The 19,089-nt window shown below is 54.3% G+C and overlaps 2 protein-coding genes and 1 long non-coding RNA gene across 7 annotated transcripts in view; 2 read left to right on the top strand and 1 right to left on the bottom strand.

The window, feature by feature from the left end:
* FXYD6 (FXYD domain containing ion transport regulator 6) overlaps window positions 1-1,945 on the top strand; it is a 39,841-nt gene extending 37,896 nt beyond the window's left edge. For all 3 annotated transcript variants that reach the window (XM_032167546.2, XM_032167543.2, XM_032167544.3), the window contains exon 8: window positions 648-1,945. The gene's annotated coding sequence lies outside the window, so the exon portion shown is untranslated. The remainder of the gene's footprint in view (window positions 1-647) is intronic.
* Window positions 609-5,188, bottom strand: LOC131384628 (uncharacterized). The gene is made up of 3 exons (XR_009215674.1): window positions 4,848-5,188; window positions 2,406-2,639; window positions 609-1,759 (listed from the first exon to the last, which is right to left on the bottom strand). It is a non-coding gene; the product is annotated as an uncharacterized LOC131384628 (long non-coding RNA).
* Window positions 5,189-10,778: 5,590 nt separating this feature from the next.
* FXYD2 (FXYD domain containing ion transport regulator 2) lies at window positions 10,779-18,619 on the top strand. 3 transcript variants are annotated; one of them, XM_032167542.2, is made up of 6 exons: window positions 10,779-10,870; window positions 16,039-16,077; window positions 16,276-16,350; window positions 17,789-17,825; window positions 17,988-18,018; window positions 18,312-18,619. In XM_032167542.2, the coding sequence occupies exons 1-5, from the start codon at window positions 10,855-10,857 to the stop codon at window positions 18,010-18,012; spliced, it is 192 nt and encodes a 63-aa protein (XP_032023433.1). In that variant the 5' UTR covers window positions 10,779-10,854; the 3' UTR covers window positions 18,013-18,018; window positions 18,312-18,619. The 3 variants fall into 3 exon arrangements, with proteins under 3 accessions (XP_032023433.1, XP_032023432.1, XP_032023431.1); XM_032167541.2 differs by lacking the exon at window positions 10,779-10,870 and adding an exon at window positions 14,015-14,105; XM_032167540.1 differs by lacking the exons at window positions 10,779-10,870; window positions 17,789-17,825; window positions 17,988-18,018; window positions 18,312-18,619 and adding an exon at window positions 14,081-14,105 and having other exon boundaries at window positions 16,039-16,451.
* The last annotated feature ends 470 nt before the right edge of the window (window positions 18,620-19,089 follow it).

Here is a 19,089-nt window from a genome sequence, read left to right as displayed (position 1 = left end):
TATCTTAGATTGTAAGTTAATAGAGGTTTCTGGATGATGAAGTGCCCGATGCACCAGCTTCGACTATGCATGACAATATTGTGTGCCTATGTAGCATTTAAATTCTTTCCTAAGTGCTTTTGCATCCTCATAGCAACCCGTGATGGGCAGAGCAGGGCTCATTACTCCCATCTTCTGGATGGGGCTCTTGAAGGCAAGTGATCACCTAAGTGCGAATGGACAAAGATTCCGATCTAGGAGGCAGGTGCCCTTCCTGGTAGCTTGGTGTTCTGTCTATTTCATCACAGACTGAGACTCTGGGAAGGCTCAGAGGAGGCAGCCTGGAAATGAAATGTCTTTTCATTTTTTTCCCAAATTAGTTCTTTCTCAGAAACCTTTTATCCTAAGGCTCAGGACTGTGAGCAACCATTGGGGAGGTCCTGGGTTTCACAATTTCCTTTCCATGTCTGCCAGGCTCCAGCCCACCTGGGAGAGGCTTCCTCTGAGGTTCACCCCTCCCCTGTGTCTTCGTCTCCTTTCTGTGCGTCTCAGACAAGGCTGTCATACCGGGAATTTCAGTGGGCAGATGCTCAAGGAAGGGAGAGAAGCAGATAAGGATACCAGAGGCTAGCTAAAGTGTTTTTAATTTAAATTCTCCTCCTCCTCAGCCTCTGGAACCTGAAGGCCGCTGCTTGAACCTTTGGTTGCAAATGTCGATGCTTAAGAAAACCGGCCACTTCAGCAACAGCCCTTTCCCCAGGAGAAGCCAAGAACTTGTGTGTCCCCCACCCTATCCCCTCTAACACCATTCCTCCACCTGATGATGCAACTAACACTTGCCTCCCCACTGCAGCCTGCGGTCCTGCCCACCTCCTGTGATGTGTGTGTGTGTGTGTGTGTGAGTGTGTGTGTGTTTGCTAACTGTGGTCTTTGTGGCTACTTGTTCGTGGATGGTATTGTGTTTGTTAGTGAACTGTGGACTCGCTTTCCCAGGCAGGGGCTGAGCCATGTGGCCATCTGCTCCTCCCTGCCCCCGTGGCCCTCCATCACCTTCTGCTCCTAGGAGGCTGCTTGTTGCCCGAGACCAGCCCCCTCCCCTGATTTAGGGATGCATAGGGTAAGAGCACGGGCAGTGGTCTTCAATCGTCTTGAGACCTGGGAAGGTTTGCAGCACTCTGTCATCATTCTTTATGGACTCCTTTCACTCCTTTAACAAAAACCTTGCTTCCTTATCCCACCTGATCGCAGTCTGAAGATCTCTTAGTAATTGGAGATACAAAGCAAGGAGCTGGTGAGCCCAGCGTTGACTTCAGGCAGGCTATGCCCTTCCATGGTTAATTTCTTCCTGGGGGCTTCCACGAGGAGTCCCCATCTGCCCCGCCCCTTCATAGAGCGCCCGGGGATTCCAGGCCCAGGGCTTCTACTCTGCCCCTGGGGAATGTGTCCCCTGCATATCTTCTCAGCAATAACCCCGTGGGCTCTGGGACCCTACCCCTTCCAACCTGCCCTGCTTCTGAGACTTCAATCTACAGCCCAGCTCATCCAGACACAGACTCCAGTCCCTGCAATTGGGTCTCTGGCAGGCAATAGCTGAAGGACTCCTGTTCCGCTGGGGCCAGCACACTGGGATAGATGGAGGGAGAGTAGAGGCCTTTGCTTCTCTGCCCACGTCCCCTTGGATGGGCAGCAGAGACAACTCCCACATCCTTTGCTCTGCCTGTCGTCGGTGGTCAGAGCGGTGAGCGAGGTGGGTTAGAGACTCAGCAGCCTCCGTGCAGCCCTTGGGAACAGTGAGAGGTTGAAGGTCATAACGAGAGTGGGAACTCAACCCAGATCCTGCCCCTCCTGTCCTCTGTGTTCCCGTGGAAACCAACCAAACCATGCGCTGTGACCCATTGCTGTTCTCTGTATCGTGATCTATCCTCTCAACAACGACAGAAAAAAGGAATAAAATATCCTTTGTTTCCTAGTGGCTCAGAGGTGCTTTCCTTTCTGTGAAAGAACTTGAGTGTTTGTAGGGTCTGTGGAACTTAAAGGGCTAGAGGGAGGAGGAAGGAGTGGAGAGCCAGCCAGGTAGGCACAGAGCCCCTTCAGCTGCTGTCACTGTTGCCTCCTCCCCACTTCTCTTCCCTCCCTTCCCTTTTCTTCCTTCACTTTCCTCCTCTCCTGCTCAGCCCTTCATCCTGCACCTTCCTGCCATTTCTATTCCTCCCTCCCTCTCTCCCGCCTTCCCAGGCCACTGGGCTCAAGCCACATCCCATAGCAGGACCTGTATATTGCACACTGTCTTGGAGCAAAAAAGGAGTCACAATGGCGTCTCCAAGTACTCAGTGGCCTGGAGTAAAACATCCTAACATTTCTCTTTGGTCAGTTCTGGGGCCACTACCTAAGGACTTGAAAAGGGAGCCAAGGGTGGTGACTCACACCTGTAATTCCAGCAACTTGGGAGCCTGAAGCAAAAGAATTGCTTGAGGCCAGGAGTTCAAGACCAGTTGGGCAACATGGTGAAATCTTAGCTGGGCATGGTGGCATGCACCTGTGGTCACAGCTACTCGGCAGGCTGAGGCAGGAGGATTGCTTGAGCCCTGGAGTTCCAGGTTGCAGTGAACCGTGATTGCACCACTGCACTCCAGCCTGGGCAACAGAATGAGACCTTGTCTCTAAAAAGAAAAAAGGAAGGAAGGGATCAAGGGAGTGACAGGGTGGGTGATGTGGATTATGAAATACCCCCTCCTGTGTGGAGCCTTCCTGGGCATTAGGTAGGATCGAATCTCTTTTTTTTTTTTTTTTTTTTTGAGATGAAGTTTTGCTCTTGTCGCCCAGGCTGGAGTGCAGTGGCGTTATCTTGGCTCACTGCAACCTCTACCTTCTCGGTTCAAGAGATTCTCCTGCCTCAGCCTCCTGAGCAGCTGAGATTACAGGTGCCCTCCACCACACCCGGCTAATTTTTATATTTTTAGTAGACATGGGATTTCATCATGTTGGCCAAGCTGGTCTCGAACTCTTGGCCTCAAGTGGTCCACCTGCCTCAGCCTCCCAAATTGTTGGGATTAGAGGCGTGAGCCACAGCGCCCAGCCGAATCCCTTTCTTGTGCCCCAGTCACACTCATTTGTTGCCTTTATGTTCACACTTCATACTTGGCATCCAGACTGTAGAGAACAGGCAGGTAATGCCAATATGTGAATCTGCTGGAGTGATGATGGGGCATGGTGCCTGCAGTCACCTACAGTGTCCTCCCAAAGACACTCTGACTCAACTTTCTAAAAAGCACTGTTGGCCGAACCAACACAGATGTGGGCAGATTCTGCGTGGAGGTTTCCCGTGTGCAGCTTCTGCCTCTAGTGTTTTACGTCTTTATTGATACAATTCCTGGAGGGCAAGGACTGTGCCTGCTCTGCAGAAGCCTGGAACATCTTAGGGTCTTGAAAAAAGAATCGAACCCTGGAACATCTTAATATCTTCCATCTTGAAGCCAGCACTTAAGGAGTGGGACCCTCTGGGCCCGCCTCCTTCCAGTCCCACCTTCTAAGACCCCACTGAACCTGGCACCTGAAGCTATAGCAGGAGACAGAAGCCAGTGCTCCTTGGGGTTTCGATGGGCCTGGGAACCACCACCTTCCCTGCCCAGTGGCCACACAGGCCCTGAGTCCGCCTGGATTCCGCAAGTTGTTCAGAACCGAAGAACCGCACAGATTCGCTTGCTCGGTGCCTTCTCTACGTGTGCTCTTGCTTCTGCCTTCGGTCCCCCAGGCCTTTGGAAAGACTCATGCTTACGGTGGAGCTCAAGCTCAACCTGTCAACCCAGTGATCGTGGCGATTAAAAAATATCTGGTCACAGCTAGACCTGGTAAATGAGCTTATTGTTCGGGAACACTCGTGATACATCAGGGAATTGGCAGGCTTTGCAGAAATTTCAGAGCAAGGCCAGACTGAGACCCCTAGAGGCCCTAGACATGCAAAGCATTGTGTGTGCCACCCCCCATACCTTAGGAAAAACAGAACGTTATACTTCAGCATAGAAATAAGGAAGTCCAATGAGGAGGTTCTAATTTTTCTCATAATAATTACGTTAAGAGTAGGGAATGATGGTCAGCATCTCTAGCACATCATCTACAAATGGTTATCCTTACTTTGCCCGCCTCTAAGCACTCACTTAGTTTTCCTCCTGGTAATCCAGCTGTATTCTGAGATCGGTCAGAGATGCAATCGTCCTGGTCCAGGTTACACAGCTGGGGGATGGAGGAGCTAGGACTTGACCCCGGCCTGTCTGTCCATAGTGCTTGTCAGCACACGGCCTCGCCTCCTTCAGAAGGCAGATGCTCGGATGAAGGGACAGTGACCAGATGGCTCCCAAGACTGCACCTGGAGCATGGCTGTCCCTTCAAGACGTAAACTAGCTGGACTGTGCTCCAAGGAACCTCCTGCGGGAGTTGAATGGTCTGGAAACAAGACACATGAAGAACAATCGAAGAAATGATGGTCAAAATAGTAATAATTAAAAAAAACAAGAGCAGCTGACATTTATGGAGCACTTACTATGTGCTTGTCTGAGGACTTCACACAGATCAGCTGGATCAGAGCTCAGAGTACTGTATATCTCCGTGAGGAGGACCAGGAGTGTCTACTCAGCCTCCAGGCACGTGGCACTGGTTTGTAGCTGTGATTTGGTTTAATGAGGCAATGTAGCTTGACTGAATAGGAAGGACAGCTGCCATGCTGTGTCATTTCCCAGAAGGGAATCCCAAGTTCCCTGTCTCAGTAACCTCAGGTGTCCCACACCTTTTGCCTCCCAATGACTCCCTCCACCCCCTATTCCATTTCGAAGATCTCCATGTCTCTTTGCCTGGAGGTTTTCTGCATTACTTACCCCCGCTGTAGGAATAGGTCAGTCTGCCTTCTGGGACCCCAGGTGCTGTGGCCCTCCTACCTCGCTGTTTTTTGTCTTTTTTTTTTTTGCAAGATGTAGATTAGAACTTGCCAAATTGTTCTTGGAAGAGAGTAAGAGGCAGAGTGCAAGCTGTAGGGAGCGGTGTGAGGGGAGTGCCAGGCGAAGCACACTCCAAGGTCACCGGGCTGTTGGCCCCTTCCTCTGGGAGGAGGGCCTTACCTTGCTTGGAATCATGGGCTTGGCGGGGAGGCTGGGCAAAGCAGGGGTGGGAGAGCACTCCAGCTCTGTCTGGTTCACCCCACCTTGTTCCTGGCTGCTCTGCCTCACCCTGGGTCCAGCGAGAGAAAGGTCAGGTGTGTTTGCCTGAGCCAGGGGAGGAGCTTTGGGAAAACCTGTCTCCAGGCCACAGAGAAGGAATGGCCACCTCTCTCCATTAGTGTGATTCATTGCTGTCACAGCTGAGCTCCAGGGGGGCAGACTCAGCCGGCTCAAGCCAACCAGCTGTTGATTTGATGGGGCCAGCCCAGCCCCGGGCCTGGTTGCACAACAGTGGGGCACCTGCCAAGGCAATGATGGCAGAGCAGGTGATGCTGTGATCACATGTCCTGAAGGACCTGGATGGCAGGGACTGGCCCTGCACAGTCCAGAAGAATGGATTCCTACCTCTGAGCTGGGCTTGGAGACAGTCTGGTAGAGCCTGAGGCTCAGAACATCCCCGAGGTCCCTTCTGCTCTAACTGTGTGAGCTTGGAAAGACCCCAGCCTCTCTGTCAGTTTCCTTTTCTGAATAATCAAGTCTTTCCTAGCTTTGGGGTAAGCTGGGCCTCCTGCTCGCCGTGTAACCCTGGAAAAGCCACTTAAACCTCAGTTTCATCACCTATGAAATAAATGCATCAAGATCTTTTCTGTTATCTCACAGGGTCAAAGTGATACAATGGACATCGAAGCACCGTGACAGTTCTCCATGTAGCCATTATGCTATTAATGTTGGCATTCCTATCCATTTCCTTGTCTCCTCATTCTCTGATGGCCGGGTTCCTCTTGTCTCTGTTAGACTTGGGTTCATGTTCTGACCTGTTTGCAGACCACCTGCAGTGTCCTCTGTAAAATGGGCATCGCACAGCCTGCCTGGCTGAATTGTTGGGAGGCTCTAAGCAGCTCTTTGGAACCATTGAGACCCTGGAATAGGGTGCAATTGCTGCCAAGTGTGGAGAGTGAGCACCAGGCTCAGTGCAGGTACAAACATTGAACAGCTTACCCGACCCGAGGCCTCAAGGAGGCCAGGGACTTGGCAATCTGTGCTATAAATGAAGAGAATGGTGACACGGCCACATGCCGGCCATTCAAGCCATGTCAGTGATATCCGGAAGGTGGTGGAGGGAAGGTAAGAGTAACCAGGGGTGGGCTTGCTCCGCGAGGTATTCCCGGAGGCAGCGAGCCTCAAGCTGCTTTTCAGAGGTGAGAGGGAGTTTGGTTACTGGGAGGAGAAAACCAAGAAAAGCTGGAGAGGAATGGGCTCTGTTGTGGTTCAAGCCTGGACGTGAGTTCTGAGAACAGTCAAGAATGCATTTCTCTCCAAGGTATTCACTGTGGGGGAGGTGGGTCAAATGGGTTTGCCCTCGTCACCAGCTGGTGACCTTGACTCTTAGAGTACATTGCCCTTTGGCAGTTCTCAGAACCTCTGTGCACCATGGCTCAGGCCATCTTGAAGCCAACACTTAAGGAATGGACCCTCTGGGGCCCACCTCCTTCCAGCCCTGCCTTATAAGACCCCAGTGACCTGGCACCTGCAACCATAGCAGGAGCCAGGAGCCAGCATTCCTCAGGATTCAAGACCTCTGGGTGGGACAAATGGGGCTTGGGAACTGCCACTTTCCCTACCCAGTGGCCATACGGGTTATGCAGCTGAGGACTGACCTGGGCCGGGGGTCATGGCTTTCTAGGTGCTTCTGGCTTCTGCTTCACTGGAGCCCCTTTCCAGCTGCAAGCCAACACCAGGAGGAACTGATTTAAGGACCTGGAGTTCAAGGCTGTAAACTCCCACAAAGGCCAGACCCGGTGCAGCTGGAGAACTCATTTTGGGAAGCTGGTGGTGAGGGCCTCTGCCTTTGATCACCAGGAAAACAGAGGTCAGCTGGATTCCAGCCTATTTCCTCCCTGCCCCACCATCCCAGCAATGACCACCCCAAATGACTACCCTGAGACTTCGGAGTCAGGAGACAAAAGGGAGGCCTGCTTGGGGGAGACAGGGGAGATGGAGGCCTCGCCACTGAGGGCACTGTCCCATCAGCTGTGACAGTGCTGACACACCCAAGAGTGGGCGCTGCCTCTCCCTACCTCCCAACATCTCCCAGAGCTCTGGGTCTTGGAGAGAACAGGAGAGCACTGCTGGATGCTCCTTTGTCTCCAGCCTGGAACCATCAGACAACGGAGGTTTCTTGGTTTTGTGTGGAGAAGAAAGGGAGGCTGGAGATGCAGGGTGAGTGGTGGCCAGCAGGATCATGCCAGGGCAGCGTGCTCCCAGGGGCCTGCCTTAGAGATCACCGCAACTGGGGACTGAGCCAAGGGAAGGGATTACTGTGAGTGTTCTTGCCTCCTGGGGGCCAGCTCGGAGTAAGGAAAACACAGCCATCATTTTTTAGGACCTTCGCTGGCCAAACGCTTGACCTACCTTGTCTCTGTTCCCACAACAACCCTGCAAGGTAGGTGTTATTACCCCATTTTACAGGTGGGAGGAGACCCAGAGGGGTGCCCTTGCCCAGGGTCAGGCAGTCCTCAGCAAAGTCTCAGGATGAAAGGGGAGTTATGCATGGGTGTGTCCAGCCCTCAGGGTGCCTTGCATGGAGAGGTCTAGGAGGAGAGACCCTCCTGAACTGAGCTGCTCTCAGGAACATGGGCCACAGGTGGAAGGGCCGCAACCTCTCTGCAGGAGAGCAGGTGTCTCAGAAAGGCGCTCCCTGTCCCCAGTGCTAACTAGGACCTGAGCTAGCTGGGGGAGGACAGGAAGGAAGTCTGAGAAGGACTTAAACGTGAGTGAAGCGAGAGGGGTGGGACCTGCTTGACTTAACAAATGCCTGGGCTTCCCCCAAAGAACAAACAGGACAATTTCTGAAAATTACTGCAGGGCTAGAGAAGGAATGGGAGGTTAGGGGAGGGGGGGGGATGGGGTGCAAGAGGACTGAGAGAGAACCCCCTGAGAGGGAATCTGGGGGAGCTGTCAGCAAGGTGAGGGTTGCTGCCTCTGTGAGGGCAAATCGGGTCTTGTGACTCCTCACAGGGCAGGCGACAGCATGGAAGGAGGCTGCCTGAGGCAAGTACTGGGTCTGCCTGCAGCATGGGAGAAGTGATTTCCCCTCTATCCTGTCCCCATTTTTGCCTGGGACTGATTCATTCATTTAATAAAACTGGGTCCCACGATGCGCTGTTCCAGGCACGGGGGAATGAACAAACAAAAAAAAATCCTTGCTCTCCTGGTGCTTAAATTTTAGTTGGGAGAGGGACAAACAAGATAAGGGAAATACATACCTTAGGTAAGAATAAGTGCCACAGAGGAAAAGCCAGGCTGAGGCGGTGGGTGTGAACATTTTATACAGGGATGCCCAGAATCGGGGCTTTGAAGAAAGCCCTGAAGGCAGTGTGCGCTGAGCAGGAAGCCCTGTGGAGGCTGAGCATTTAGGAAGCGGAAACAGCCCATGCGGAGGTCCTGGAGGGTGAGGGGCATCAAGAAGGCCAGCATGGCTGGAGCAGAAAGCAGGGCGGGGAGGTGAGGGACCTAGAGCCAGAATAAGAAGGGCTTCTTGGCTAGATGCGGTGGCTCGCGCCTGTAATCCCAGCACTTTGGGAGGCCAAGGCAGGCAGATCACCTCAGGTCAGGAGTTCGAGACCGGCCAACATGGCGAAACCCAGTCTCTACTAAAAATACAAAAATGCAAAAATTACTGGGTGTGGTGGTGGCTCCTGTAATCCCAGCTACTTGGGAGGCTGAGGCAGAATAATCGCTTGAACCCAGGAGGCAGGGGCTGCAGTGAACTGAGATCGCGCCATTGCACTCTAGCCTGGGCAACAAGAGCAAAACTCCATCTCAAAAAAAAAAAAAAAAAAAAAAGGGCTTCTTTTTGGGACACACAAAGATTTTATGTATCATCCGAGCCCTCTCTGAGGATTTTGAGCAGGAGAGGGAGCCACTTTTAAAGGGAGGGGTTTGGATGGGATGGCTTTGGTGTCCTTTCTGGTCGGGCCATCAATCACACAGGGCTCTGAGATAGAGATGTCTTCCTTCACAACACTGGGGGCAGGCAGGGAACAGAGTGTGTATACTGGCAGGGTGGGTGGGGGGGATTTGGCTGAGAGCTCCACTTTTCTGGACCACTTAGAATATGTTTGGACCAGGTACCTCTAAGCCTCACCCAGCCCCGAGGTTTGTCAACTTCTCTAATCCCAGCTTGGGGAATTTCCACTCAGCCGCTCTGGGCTGAGTGGGCAGGTTTCCACTTGGGAGCATGGGACAGGCCCGCCCGCCAGCCGAGCTGTTACCCACCCCAGGGCAGGTCTGGCCCTGCCTCCAGGGTGGTCTGGAGGGAAAGGTGCAGACAGCCTGGAGTCAGGGATGTGCTCAGGGGCCCCAGCGCCGATCTCAGCCCATCCTGATAACAAATAGCACCTCTTAGACCTCCTGGTCTCCATTTCAGCCCTGAGAGGGCTCCCTGGGACGTCATGAGTCCTCCCCTCAGGACAGGGAGTGTTGCAAAGGAGGGACAGAGAGGCGGGAGTCAGAGTGACCAGAGCCTGGGTCAAAGGCTGGGGCCAGAGCCAGTCCCTCCCAACTCTGCTTCTCAGTGTCCGCGTTGGGGTGGCCATGCCAGGGCGGCTACAGGAACCTGAGGGAGACCCTGTGGTCCCAAGTCAGCCACACAGAGACTGCTCACTGTGGCTTTGCTGTGGGCAAGGCCTTGGTGGCTGAGGAACAGAGACTGCCTGGGCAGTGTAGTGGGCTGCCCTGTGTGGTAGGACACCCTGCCTAGTGGGCTGCCCTGCCTGGTGGGGCTCCCTGCGGCTCCCTGCTGGCTTCTGGCTCTGACCCTGCCCTGGACCTAGCAGTGCTGTCTTCTGGCCATTCCCCTCGGATACCAACCAGCAGTCCCCAGAGGCCTCATTAGGCTGCTGGTGTCTCCAGCTGAGCCCTCTGAGGTGTGGCAGGCAGGCCTGACATCACAGCCTGGGTGAGCCACTGCGGGCTGAGTGAGGGGGTCCCAGCTGAGGAAAGGGCAGGCCACAGGAGCGGCCCCCATCACAGCTCCGGCTCCCAGCCCCGCAGCTGCTCCCCATCTCTCTGCCAACTACCAGAATGACACAGGAAGCTAGGGCCGGTGCCTCAGGTCCCAGGACAGGGTCCTGAAAACCATTCCCACCCCTCTGAGAGGCTGCAGCTGTGCCTCCCAGTCTCAGGGGATGCCTAGCTACAGACTGGGGTCTTGGGAAGGATACCTCTGGGCAACGGCCCAGCTGGACTGGAGGATGGAGGTGCAGCAGAGTAAAGCTCAGAGGACCCACACATGCCCCTGAAAGTCTCCCTCAGCCGCCACCAGCCCAGGGTCCTGGGGAAGAGTGGGCTCCTCGATTCCTCCTGGCTCCTATACCCTTTTTGGGCACCCTGGGCTGGCTGCAGTATGGAGCCCCTCGAGGGAGAGGGCCAGGGTGGGGGCTGTGGTTGGCTCTGCTGCATCTGACAGCTTCCCCATCCTCAGGTGCCAGGTGGAGGTCAGAGAATCTCCCCTGGCTTTCACGTGGATCCCTTGCCCCGACCCGCCCGAGCAAGTGGGCACGAGGTAAGGGCTCCTTTGCCAGCCCCTCCTCCCTGCCTGTGTCTCTTCCTGTTTGTGGGCTCACCTGAAGTGTGAAGAGGGGGAGTGCCACTCTCCATCCAGGCCCCAGGCAAGCAGCACCTCCCTGCTCTCCTGCACTCCTGGACACAACCAGCAGCTCCTGCCATGGACAGGTACCTGGGTGAGTCCTCTGAGCCCCATTCCTCCTCCCTGCTCAGGCTCTAACACAGCTGCCAGCCCCGTCGCTTTCAAGTGCACCCACAAGCTCCCCAGAATGCAGGAAAAGCAGAAAGGAAGAGAGGCAGAATTTCCAAAATAGAGCATCTCCATATGGAGTCACCGGCCTGCTGTGACGTGTGCAGAGCATATCTGAGCTGCGAGGGCTGGGAAGGCAGCTTGTTCAACCGCCTCATTTGCTTGTCTGTCCATCCGTCCATTAGAGATGCAGGAACTCAGAAGCCAGACTGCTGGCTTCAAATCTTGGTTGCCCTACTCTCTGGCCATCTGACCTCTGGCAAGTTATTTAACTTATCTGGGCCTCAGTTTCTTCCTCTATGAAATAGGGTGATAATAATGCCTTCCTTACCTTATAAGAGTCATTGTGATGACTAAAGAATTAATTTCTGGCCGGGCGCTGTGGCTCACGCCTGTAATCCCAGCACTTTGGGAGGCCAAGGCGGGCGGATCATCTGAGGTCAGGAGTTTGAGGCCAGCCTGACCAACATAGTGAAACCCCGTCTCTACTAAAAATACAAAATTAGCCGGGCTTGGTGGTGCATGCCTTTAATCCCAGCTACTCAGGAGGCCGAGGCAGAAGAGTCACTTGAACCTGGGAGGTGGAGGTTGCAGTGAGTCGAGATCACACCATTGCACTCCAGCCTGGGTGACAAGAGCGAAACTCCGTCTCAAAAAAAAAATTAATTTCTGTAAAGTGCTTGAAATGGTGCCTTGCACACAGAGTTTAAAAATGCAGCCATCAACTAGCTTTCCCTATTGCTTCCTATTCATCTATCTATTGATCGATCTATCATCCATATCCATCTATCTATCTATCTATCTATCTATCTATCTATCTATCTATCCATCCATCCATCTGTAGGTGCCTCCCTATGCACCTCCTCCCCCCGCAGTGGGAGCCCTTCCATCCACACTGCAGCTTTGCTTGCAACCAGGGTAAATATTACCTGGCACTGTTAATGTTTAATGCTCCCACCTCATCCCCAGCCATCCCACCAAGGATAGATAGATAGATGGATAGATAGATAGATAGATAGATAGATAGATAGATAGATAGATTGATAGACAGATGAATTCATTTAACTTCCCACTTATTTTTACATCTCTTATTATTCCCGAAAGAATCCATGCTTACAAATATAGACAAAATGCAATAAGATAACATAATCCTGTATAATAAAGGGAGCACCCTTGTCTTGTGTGGAGATGGCAGTAGCTTTGGTAGCACATATTGGAGGATCTGGGCTTTCTACGTCCAGTTTGCCATTAACTGTGTGTTTCAGGCAAGTTCCTTCACCTTCCTGCCCTCGGTTTTTCTGTTGTACCCAGTGGGGATCATGACACGCCCTGGCCACCTCCGGGGGCTATTGTGGAAAGCAAATGAGCAGCCTCAAGTTTCTTTATCTGTGAAACGCCGTTAGCAGGAATTAAGTGCTGCAGTGCATGCCAAGAGCCCGGCACGTGGTCCATCTTCACCAAACGCTGGCTCTGCTGTGATGTTTGCATGAATATATATTTCTTGGCTCTGGAAGCAGAAGGGAGCTGAATGGGTATTGCAGCGCCTGGTCTGCAGGGCCATGACATTCTCTCCATCTCACTCATTCGTGCCCATTTTCATTGGAGGGTGGCTGGCTTTTCCGTGTCCAACAGCAAACATTTGCCAAAGGCTAATGCTTGTTATTTCTTCAATCAACACACATATAACAGTAACAATGATGCCACTCACTGTGCGCCAGGCACCGGGATACGCTCTTTGCATGCAATATCTCACTTCCCCTCACAACCACCCTAGGAGCTGGGTACTGCGCCCATTTTACAGATGAGGAGACTGAGGCACAGAGGGGTGAAGTAATTAACTGAGACCATACGATTAGCAAGTGAGAGGTCCAGGGTGTGAACTCAAGTGCCAAGCCCTGCCCCTGCGTGGGGAGGATTCATGGATACAGTGGCTCCCTTCAGAAGGGCTCAAGCTCCCCTGGTGGCCGCTGGCCACTGACCTTGGCTGTTTGGTGGCCACTGGGCTTCAGCTTTTTCTGGAGGCCAATTCAATGGACTAGGACTCAACGAGGATTCTACAGTACCTGTGGCTACTCGGCACAGGAGTCCTGGGGTGAAGGAGGTCACAGCGGAGTGGGGAGGCTGCCTGCAAGGTGTGGAAAGCACTGCCTCCTGCAGCAGGAGGCCTGATTGTCAGTCTCCACTTCCCCCACACTGGCTGTGTGACCCTGGGCAAGGCCCCTACCTCTCTGTGCCTTAGACACCTGCCTCATCAGTAACATGGGAAAGATAAAGCTTGAGGAGAAAACAATGAGGAAAGTGCTTGGTAAACCATAAACGCAGGGGGTTTGCCCCGCGATGAAAGTCTTGCTCCGTCCTTAAGGATCCTGCATGCTCCATGGTAAACTGGCCAGGAAACAATCCGAGAGCCAGGCCACATGGTGGTAGGAGGAAGTGCCGGGGCGGCAGGGAAGGATAAATTAGTTGGGGATGACTGAAGCCCTTCCGACTGAGGTGTAACCTGCAGGGTGCATGTTGATGGGTGAATAGGATGAGAGATGAAGTGCCCTTCTGGAGGATCTACTGCTGGTCAGCTTCAGCGGTTCTCCAGGGATGTGGTGGGGGGGGCAGTGGGCCAGGCTCCTAGGGACCACTGCAGGAAAGCCTCCAGTACCACATAAGGAGCACCAGCTGCAGCGGTGGCATCCGTGGTGGCTGGTGCGGTGGGCCCTGCCTGGGCTGGGGGCTGCCGTGGGACACTGCCCCCAGAAGCTCCCAAGTACAGTGTACGCTGAACAGATTGTGCAACTTCCACTTTCCTGTTCCCATCGCCCCAGCTGTAGCTTCCCCAGCTGGCAGAACAGCACGACTGCTGACCCATCCCAGCCCTTCTCTTTGGAAATTTCCTTTGGGAGGGTTTGGAAACTCAGCCAGCTCCTCCCTGCCCCTGCCTCCCCATGCATGTCCTCACCCTGCAGCAGGAGCCCCTCCATCCACACTGCAGCTTTTCTTGTGACCAGGGTAAATATTACCTGGCACTGTTAATGTTTAATGCCCGCACCTCATCCCTGGCCACCCCGTGGAGGCAGCCAGACACTCTCCAAAAAGCAGAGACAGCAGGAAGAGGGGAGTGGAGGCAGCCCATTCGGCTGGGGAAATGACTGGGTTGTCGATGGACGGTGGTGAGTGTGCCGGTGTGTGTGCCCGGGCATGTGCGATGCTGGGTGGCTCTGATTGGCCTGCCTTTGTGGGGTCAGCTGGACCCTACTCTTCCCTCTCCTGCCACCTCAGCCTTCCAGAGTACCCAGCCCCTCTTCCTGTCGGCCTCCTCTCTAAGAAAATTTGCAACTTAAAGGAGGATCCTGCTTTAACCCCAAAGAAAGATAGCTTGAGTGGCAGAAAGGCAGCAGATAGAAGCTGGAGGGCTGAGCGTCCCTCCTCGGCCTCCTGGTACACACCCGCCCTGAGTTCAATGCATCTTGCTAGACCATCTGAACTTGGGCAGGAGACAGATGGGGTCCATCTGGCTGGGGAAGGAGCAGGCCCCTCTGGTCAGCCTTCCTAGACTGGATTTGGGGTGAGAGCCCCCCAAGTTCAAGTCACACTCCCCAAAGGCTTCCTGTCACAGGAACTGACTCAGGCCTGGAAACCAAGAGGGGCACTTGCTGACAGAGGTGGGTTTTGAGCCAGATGCAGAAAGGGGAGGGTGCTGGGCAGGGAGGGTCTCAGCAAGCAGCTCAGGCCAGGTGGCCACGGAGGAGGAGGTTTCCTGGGGTGTGTGGGGAAGCCTTGGCTGGGGTCTAGCTGTTGCTCTGACACTTAAATCCCCATATGACCTTGAACAAGGCCTGAACCAAATCTGGGAAGACAGCCCTGGCGGCCTTCTGTGTGGGACCTGGGTCCTTCATGGCCTCCCTGAGCACCCAGCACCTCAGGCCTGTCAGGATGGGCACTGACTCTTCCTGGCCTGTCCTTTCCTGGCCCAAGGACTGGCCACTCGGGACAGCTGGGCTTGCCAGACCCTGAGTCTCACCACTGCCCAGGGTCACAGTTTGGCACAGCCCGGAAGGTGCTGACTTGAGCATTCCTTCCTCCTGGAGCTCTACTTCTCTGGTGCAAGAAGGGGCTCCAGCAGGGCAGGAAAGAGTAGTGGCCCTCAGCTGTGGCACATCCTGGCCAGGCCACCGTCTGGCTGTCCGGGGCAAGTGTACTCAGTTGCAGGACACCACTGTGGGACCTGCCTGCTGAGCAGCTCCAAATCCAGGGGAGGCCACCGGAGGCAGGGGCAGGACCTTGCCTCTAACGGGCTCCTTCCCTCCTGCCATTGAGAGGTGGCAGATCAAAGGGCTTATGCACCTCCATTCTCAGCCCCCTGCTGCCTGGGTTCAAACCCCAGCTCTACCCCTGACTTGCTGTATAACTGTGGGGGAATTACTTCTCTGTACTTCCACCCTCTCGTGGATTACACCAGAATGACATTGACGCCTCATAAGGTTGCCATAATGGTTAGATGAGTTAGGGTTTTGTTAGTTTTTGCCGGGTGCCTGACCAGCACTATATATTGTTTCTTAACTAGATCTGCTTCCCCTGAGGATGGTAACGTAGGACAGGAGGTCTGTCTCAGCTTTCATTAGGACTTTGAACAAGTCTACACACTGGGCTCGGCTTCCTCCTTCTGTCTGATAAACTTTAAGTTTCTGTTTTATTTATTCACGCATTTCCCAAATACCTGCTAAGCACCTGACAGCCAAATGGTCCTGTGGAGAGAGGCTGCTGGGAGTCTAATGGGAGAGGCCTCTCCTGGCCTTTTCTACCATGGTAAGAATCAAGGAGCAGGAGAGAGCCACCCTTCTGGAGTGGTCAGAGGTCCCCCAGACAGCACGGATCCATCCCCCTCGGACACCCGATATTTTGTCCTCAGTTGACTGTGTCTGAAGCTGCCTAGAGCAGAAGCCTTCTGGCAATGGTTTTAGCAACACCCTCGCTCCCAGCCTCCCCTCGCCTGCTTGGACCCTCGAGGGTCCTCTGGGAAGGGAAGGACAGGGAATTCCAGCTGTTCCTGTGACTAGCTCACCATCGGTGACTCCTCTCATCCCACCTCTGGCTCTCTCCTAGGCGGCAGCCCCAAGGGGGACGTGGACCCATTCTACTATGGTAAGCCTGGGCCCCTGTGCAGCCTTCCTGAGCCCTCAGGACCCCTTCCACCAAGCAGCTGCCTCGCCCAGCCCTGGGTCCATGCTCTGTGCCCCTTATCTCCCCTGGTTACCGCGGGCTGCTGTGGGCGGGCTGCGGGGAGAGACAGCCACTGGGAGGGACCACCCATCCCGCTCCTTTTGCCCTCTCTTTCCGGAGACTATGAGACTGTCCGCAATGGGGGCCTGATCTTCGCTGGACTGGCCTTCATCGTGGGACTCCTCATCCTCCTCAGTAAGTGGGGTGGCCTCCAGGGAAGGGCTGCTGGCCAGGGCATATCTCTTCTCAAGATCGCTGAGCAGGCTGGCTTTTGGGACTTGCCAAGGGAGGGGTGAGCCTCCCCACTACGCCCCCCACTGCAGGATGTGGGAATGGGTGCCCCGTGGGGTGCCAGGCTCTGGGAGCACAGTGTGAGATTCCTGCTTGCTCAAGTGCACCCTCCAGTGGGCCCGGGAGGAGCCGCAGAGGTGAGAGCGAACCCACGGGGTAACTGGGTAACCGGAGGGCCAGGCAGGGGGACTAGGCCCCCCACTGCTAACCATGGTCCCAAACTCATCTGTTAAATAGGGATGATCCCGCCTGCCTCACAAGATTAGGGCTAGCATCCAAAGACACGGCAGTCAGGACAGCGCTCTAAGAATGGTCCAGTGCAGACTCGGAGTGTTCTAGGGGAGACAAAGAGACTTATGTATCCTCAAGCCCCAAGGGGCACACAGCAGGAGCTTAATAACTGCACATTGACTTGTTTTGTGCAACCCAAAGAAAAATACACAGAAAACACAACCCATGGAAAGAAGATACAGCAAGCACACCTGTGGGCTCTGGAATTCTAATGCATGTGTGCCACTGCCACCCCACCCCAAGGCTCAGGCCACAGTCCTGCGGGTCTCTCCATTTTCCCGTGTTGCCCATGGCAGCTCCTGGAGGGTAGTGCCGGGTGAGGGCTGAGCACATAGGCACAGGAGGCAGGTGGCCTAAGCAAGGGGCTCCACTTTGGACTTGCTGCCATCCTTCTCCAGGTGTTCATCAGGCAGCTGTGCTGGGGGCACCATGATGGCCTAGTCTCTGCTGCTGCTCTCGATATGCCAACAGCCCACCGTGGATCTGCTCCAGTAAATATTTGCTGACTGACTGACTTAGGCTCTTGAATGCCTATGGTCCAGCTTTATATAAAGAGAGAGAAGGCTGGGTGTGGTGGCTCATGCCTGTAATGCCGGCATATTAGGAGGCCAAGGCAGGAGGATCTCTTGAGACCAGGAGTTTAAGACCAGCCTGGTCAATACAGTGAGACCCGATCTATAAAAAAAAAAAAAAATTTTTAATCAGCTGGGCATGGTGGCATGTGCCTATAGTCCCAGCTACTTGGGAGGCTGAGGCAGGAGGATTACTTGAGCCCAGGAGTTTGAGGCTGCAGTGAGCTACGATCCCACCACTGCACTCCAGCCTGGGTGACAGAGTAAGACCCCATCTCAAAAAATAAAATAAAATAAAATAAAATAAAATAAAATAAAATAAAATAAAATAAAATGAAAGAGTCAAACGTGGCCTCCAAGCCTGACCCTGCAGTGGTACTGGCAGGAGGGAGGTAGGAGAGACTGGAAGAATTTTGAGTCTTCCAGGGTCTCCTTGGAAAATTAGTCCATGGAAACAAATCTACTTTTCTCTTTTCAAGGCAGAAGATTCCGCTGTGGGGGCAATAAGAAGCGCAGGTGAGCGCTGCCTGGGGTGACCGATGAGGGGGTCGGGGCTGGAGAAGGAGGGGCGGGCTGAGGATTTTGTCTCTGACACAGTGGAGGATCCCCAGCCTCAGGGATCCCTAGACCTACCCCTCCCCCTGCCCTCTCACCTATTGCTTTTCCTTCCCCCACCAGGCAAATCACTGAAGATGAGCTGTAACAGCAGGTATGCTAGGAGGGCCCGGGGAAGGTGGTGGGAGGGCAGAGCAGGCTTGGGAGCAACAGGGAAGAATTCTGGCTCCTGGACTGGGTAAAGAAGAATTTTAGGGTCGTGCACACATCAGCCAGGTGGTCTGTCACCCATCGTGTGTTTAAAATGATTGCCAAGGGCCTGGCGTGGAGTGTGGGCCGCAGGAGATCGCAGAGGAGCCCTGGAGAAAAGTGAGATGGACAAGGGGGAAATAAAACCCCAACCTCTGCTGCCTCCTGCCCAACCCCATCCTGCCTTTGTCTTCTCAGCCTCGGCGGTGCCACCCACTGCACTGCGGCCAGCTGGGAAGCCAAGCATGGCCCTGCCTCTGGCGCCTCCCCTTCTTCCCTGGGCTGTAGACCTTTGTCCCGTCACTGCCAGCACTTGGGCTGAAGGAAGCTCCAGACTCAATGTGACCCCCAGGTGGCATCGCCACCTCCTGCCCCATGCCACCTCATGCTTATAATAAAGCCGGCGTCTCTGCTTCCCTCGCCTGCCTGCCTGTCTCCCTCCTCTGTCACCACCAGCCTCTCCAAGTTCAAGTACAAATACAGCCAGGTCTCATTTGTTTTTTCAATTAATTGCTCAGGCACCTGTCTGCCTGTAAAAGCAAGAAGTTCAGTGTTGTCATCTGTAGGCCACTCCTCGCACCCCCTGAACTGGCAGGAGCCCTGGGGACAGAGGCCTCAGCCTGGCTTTTATACACCCGGGAAGTCTGAAAGGCCCAGGGGGTCAAAACCACAGCCCATTGGATACCCATGAGGCCTCTGCCCCAGGCGCCACTGTTGGGTTCCTGGAAGCGACCCTGCCTAGGAGTTGCTGCGGAGAGGCCCCAGGCTACCAAGATGGGCCTGTGTGTGGTCACATTCCTGTGCTCTGCCATTTTCCACATATATACCCCTGGGCCAGGGTGGGTGGGTCTGGGGGGCCTGGTGCTGGGCCTCTGCACGTGTCCTGAAGGAGCCAGCCCTCTTCCCAGCCCCCTCCTGGTACTAAGCTCGGGCCACCTCTTTCCACTCTTGGGGCCACCTATTTGGAGGCTTGGCT

This window comes from Hylobates moloch, unplaced genomic scaffold, assembly GCF_009828535.3.
Source record: "Hylobates moloch isolate HMO894 unplaced genomic scaffold, HMol_V3 SCAFFOLD_11, whole genome shotgun sequence".
Lineage (NCBI taxonomy): Eukaryota > Metazoa > Chordata > Mammalia > Primates > Hylobatidae > Hylobates > Hylobates moloch.
The sequence above is the reverse complement of the archived record's forward strand: the minus strand, read 5'-3'. Positions and strand labels throughout refer to the sequence as shown.

Coding starts and splice junctions, on each gene's coding strand:
- FXYD2 (XM_032167540.1), top strand. CDS start 14,081: ATGACTGGGTTGTCGATGGACGGTG. Junction 14,106..16,038: donor TGGGTTGTCGATGGACGGTG/GTGAGTGTGCCG, acceptor GCTCTCTCCTAG/GCGGCAGCCCCAAGGGGGAC.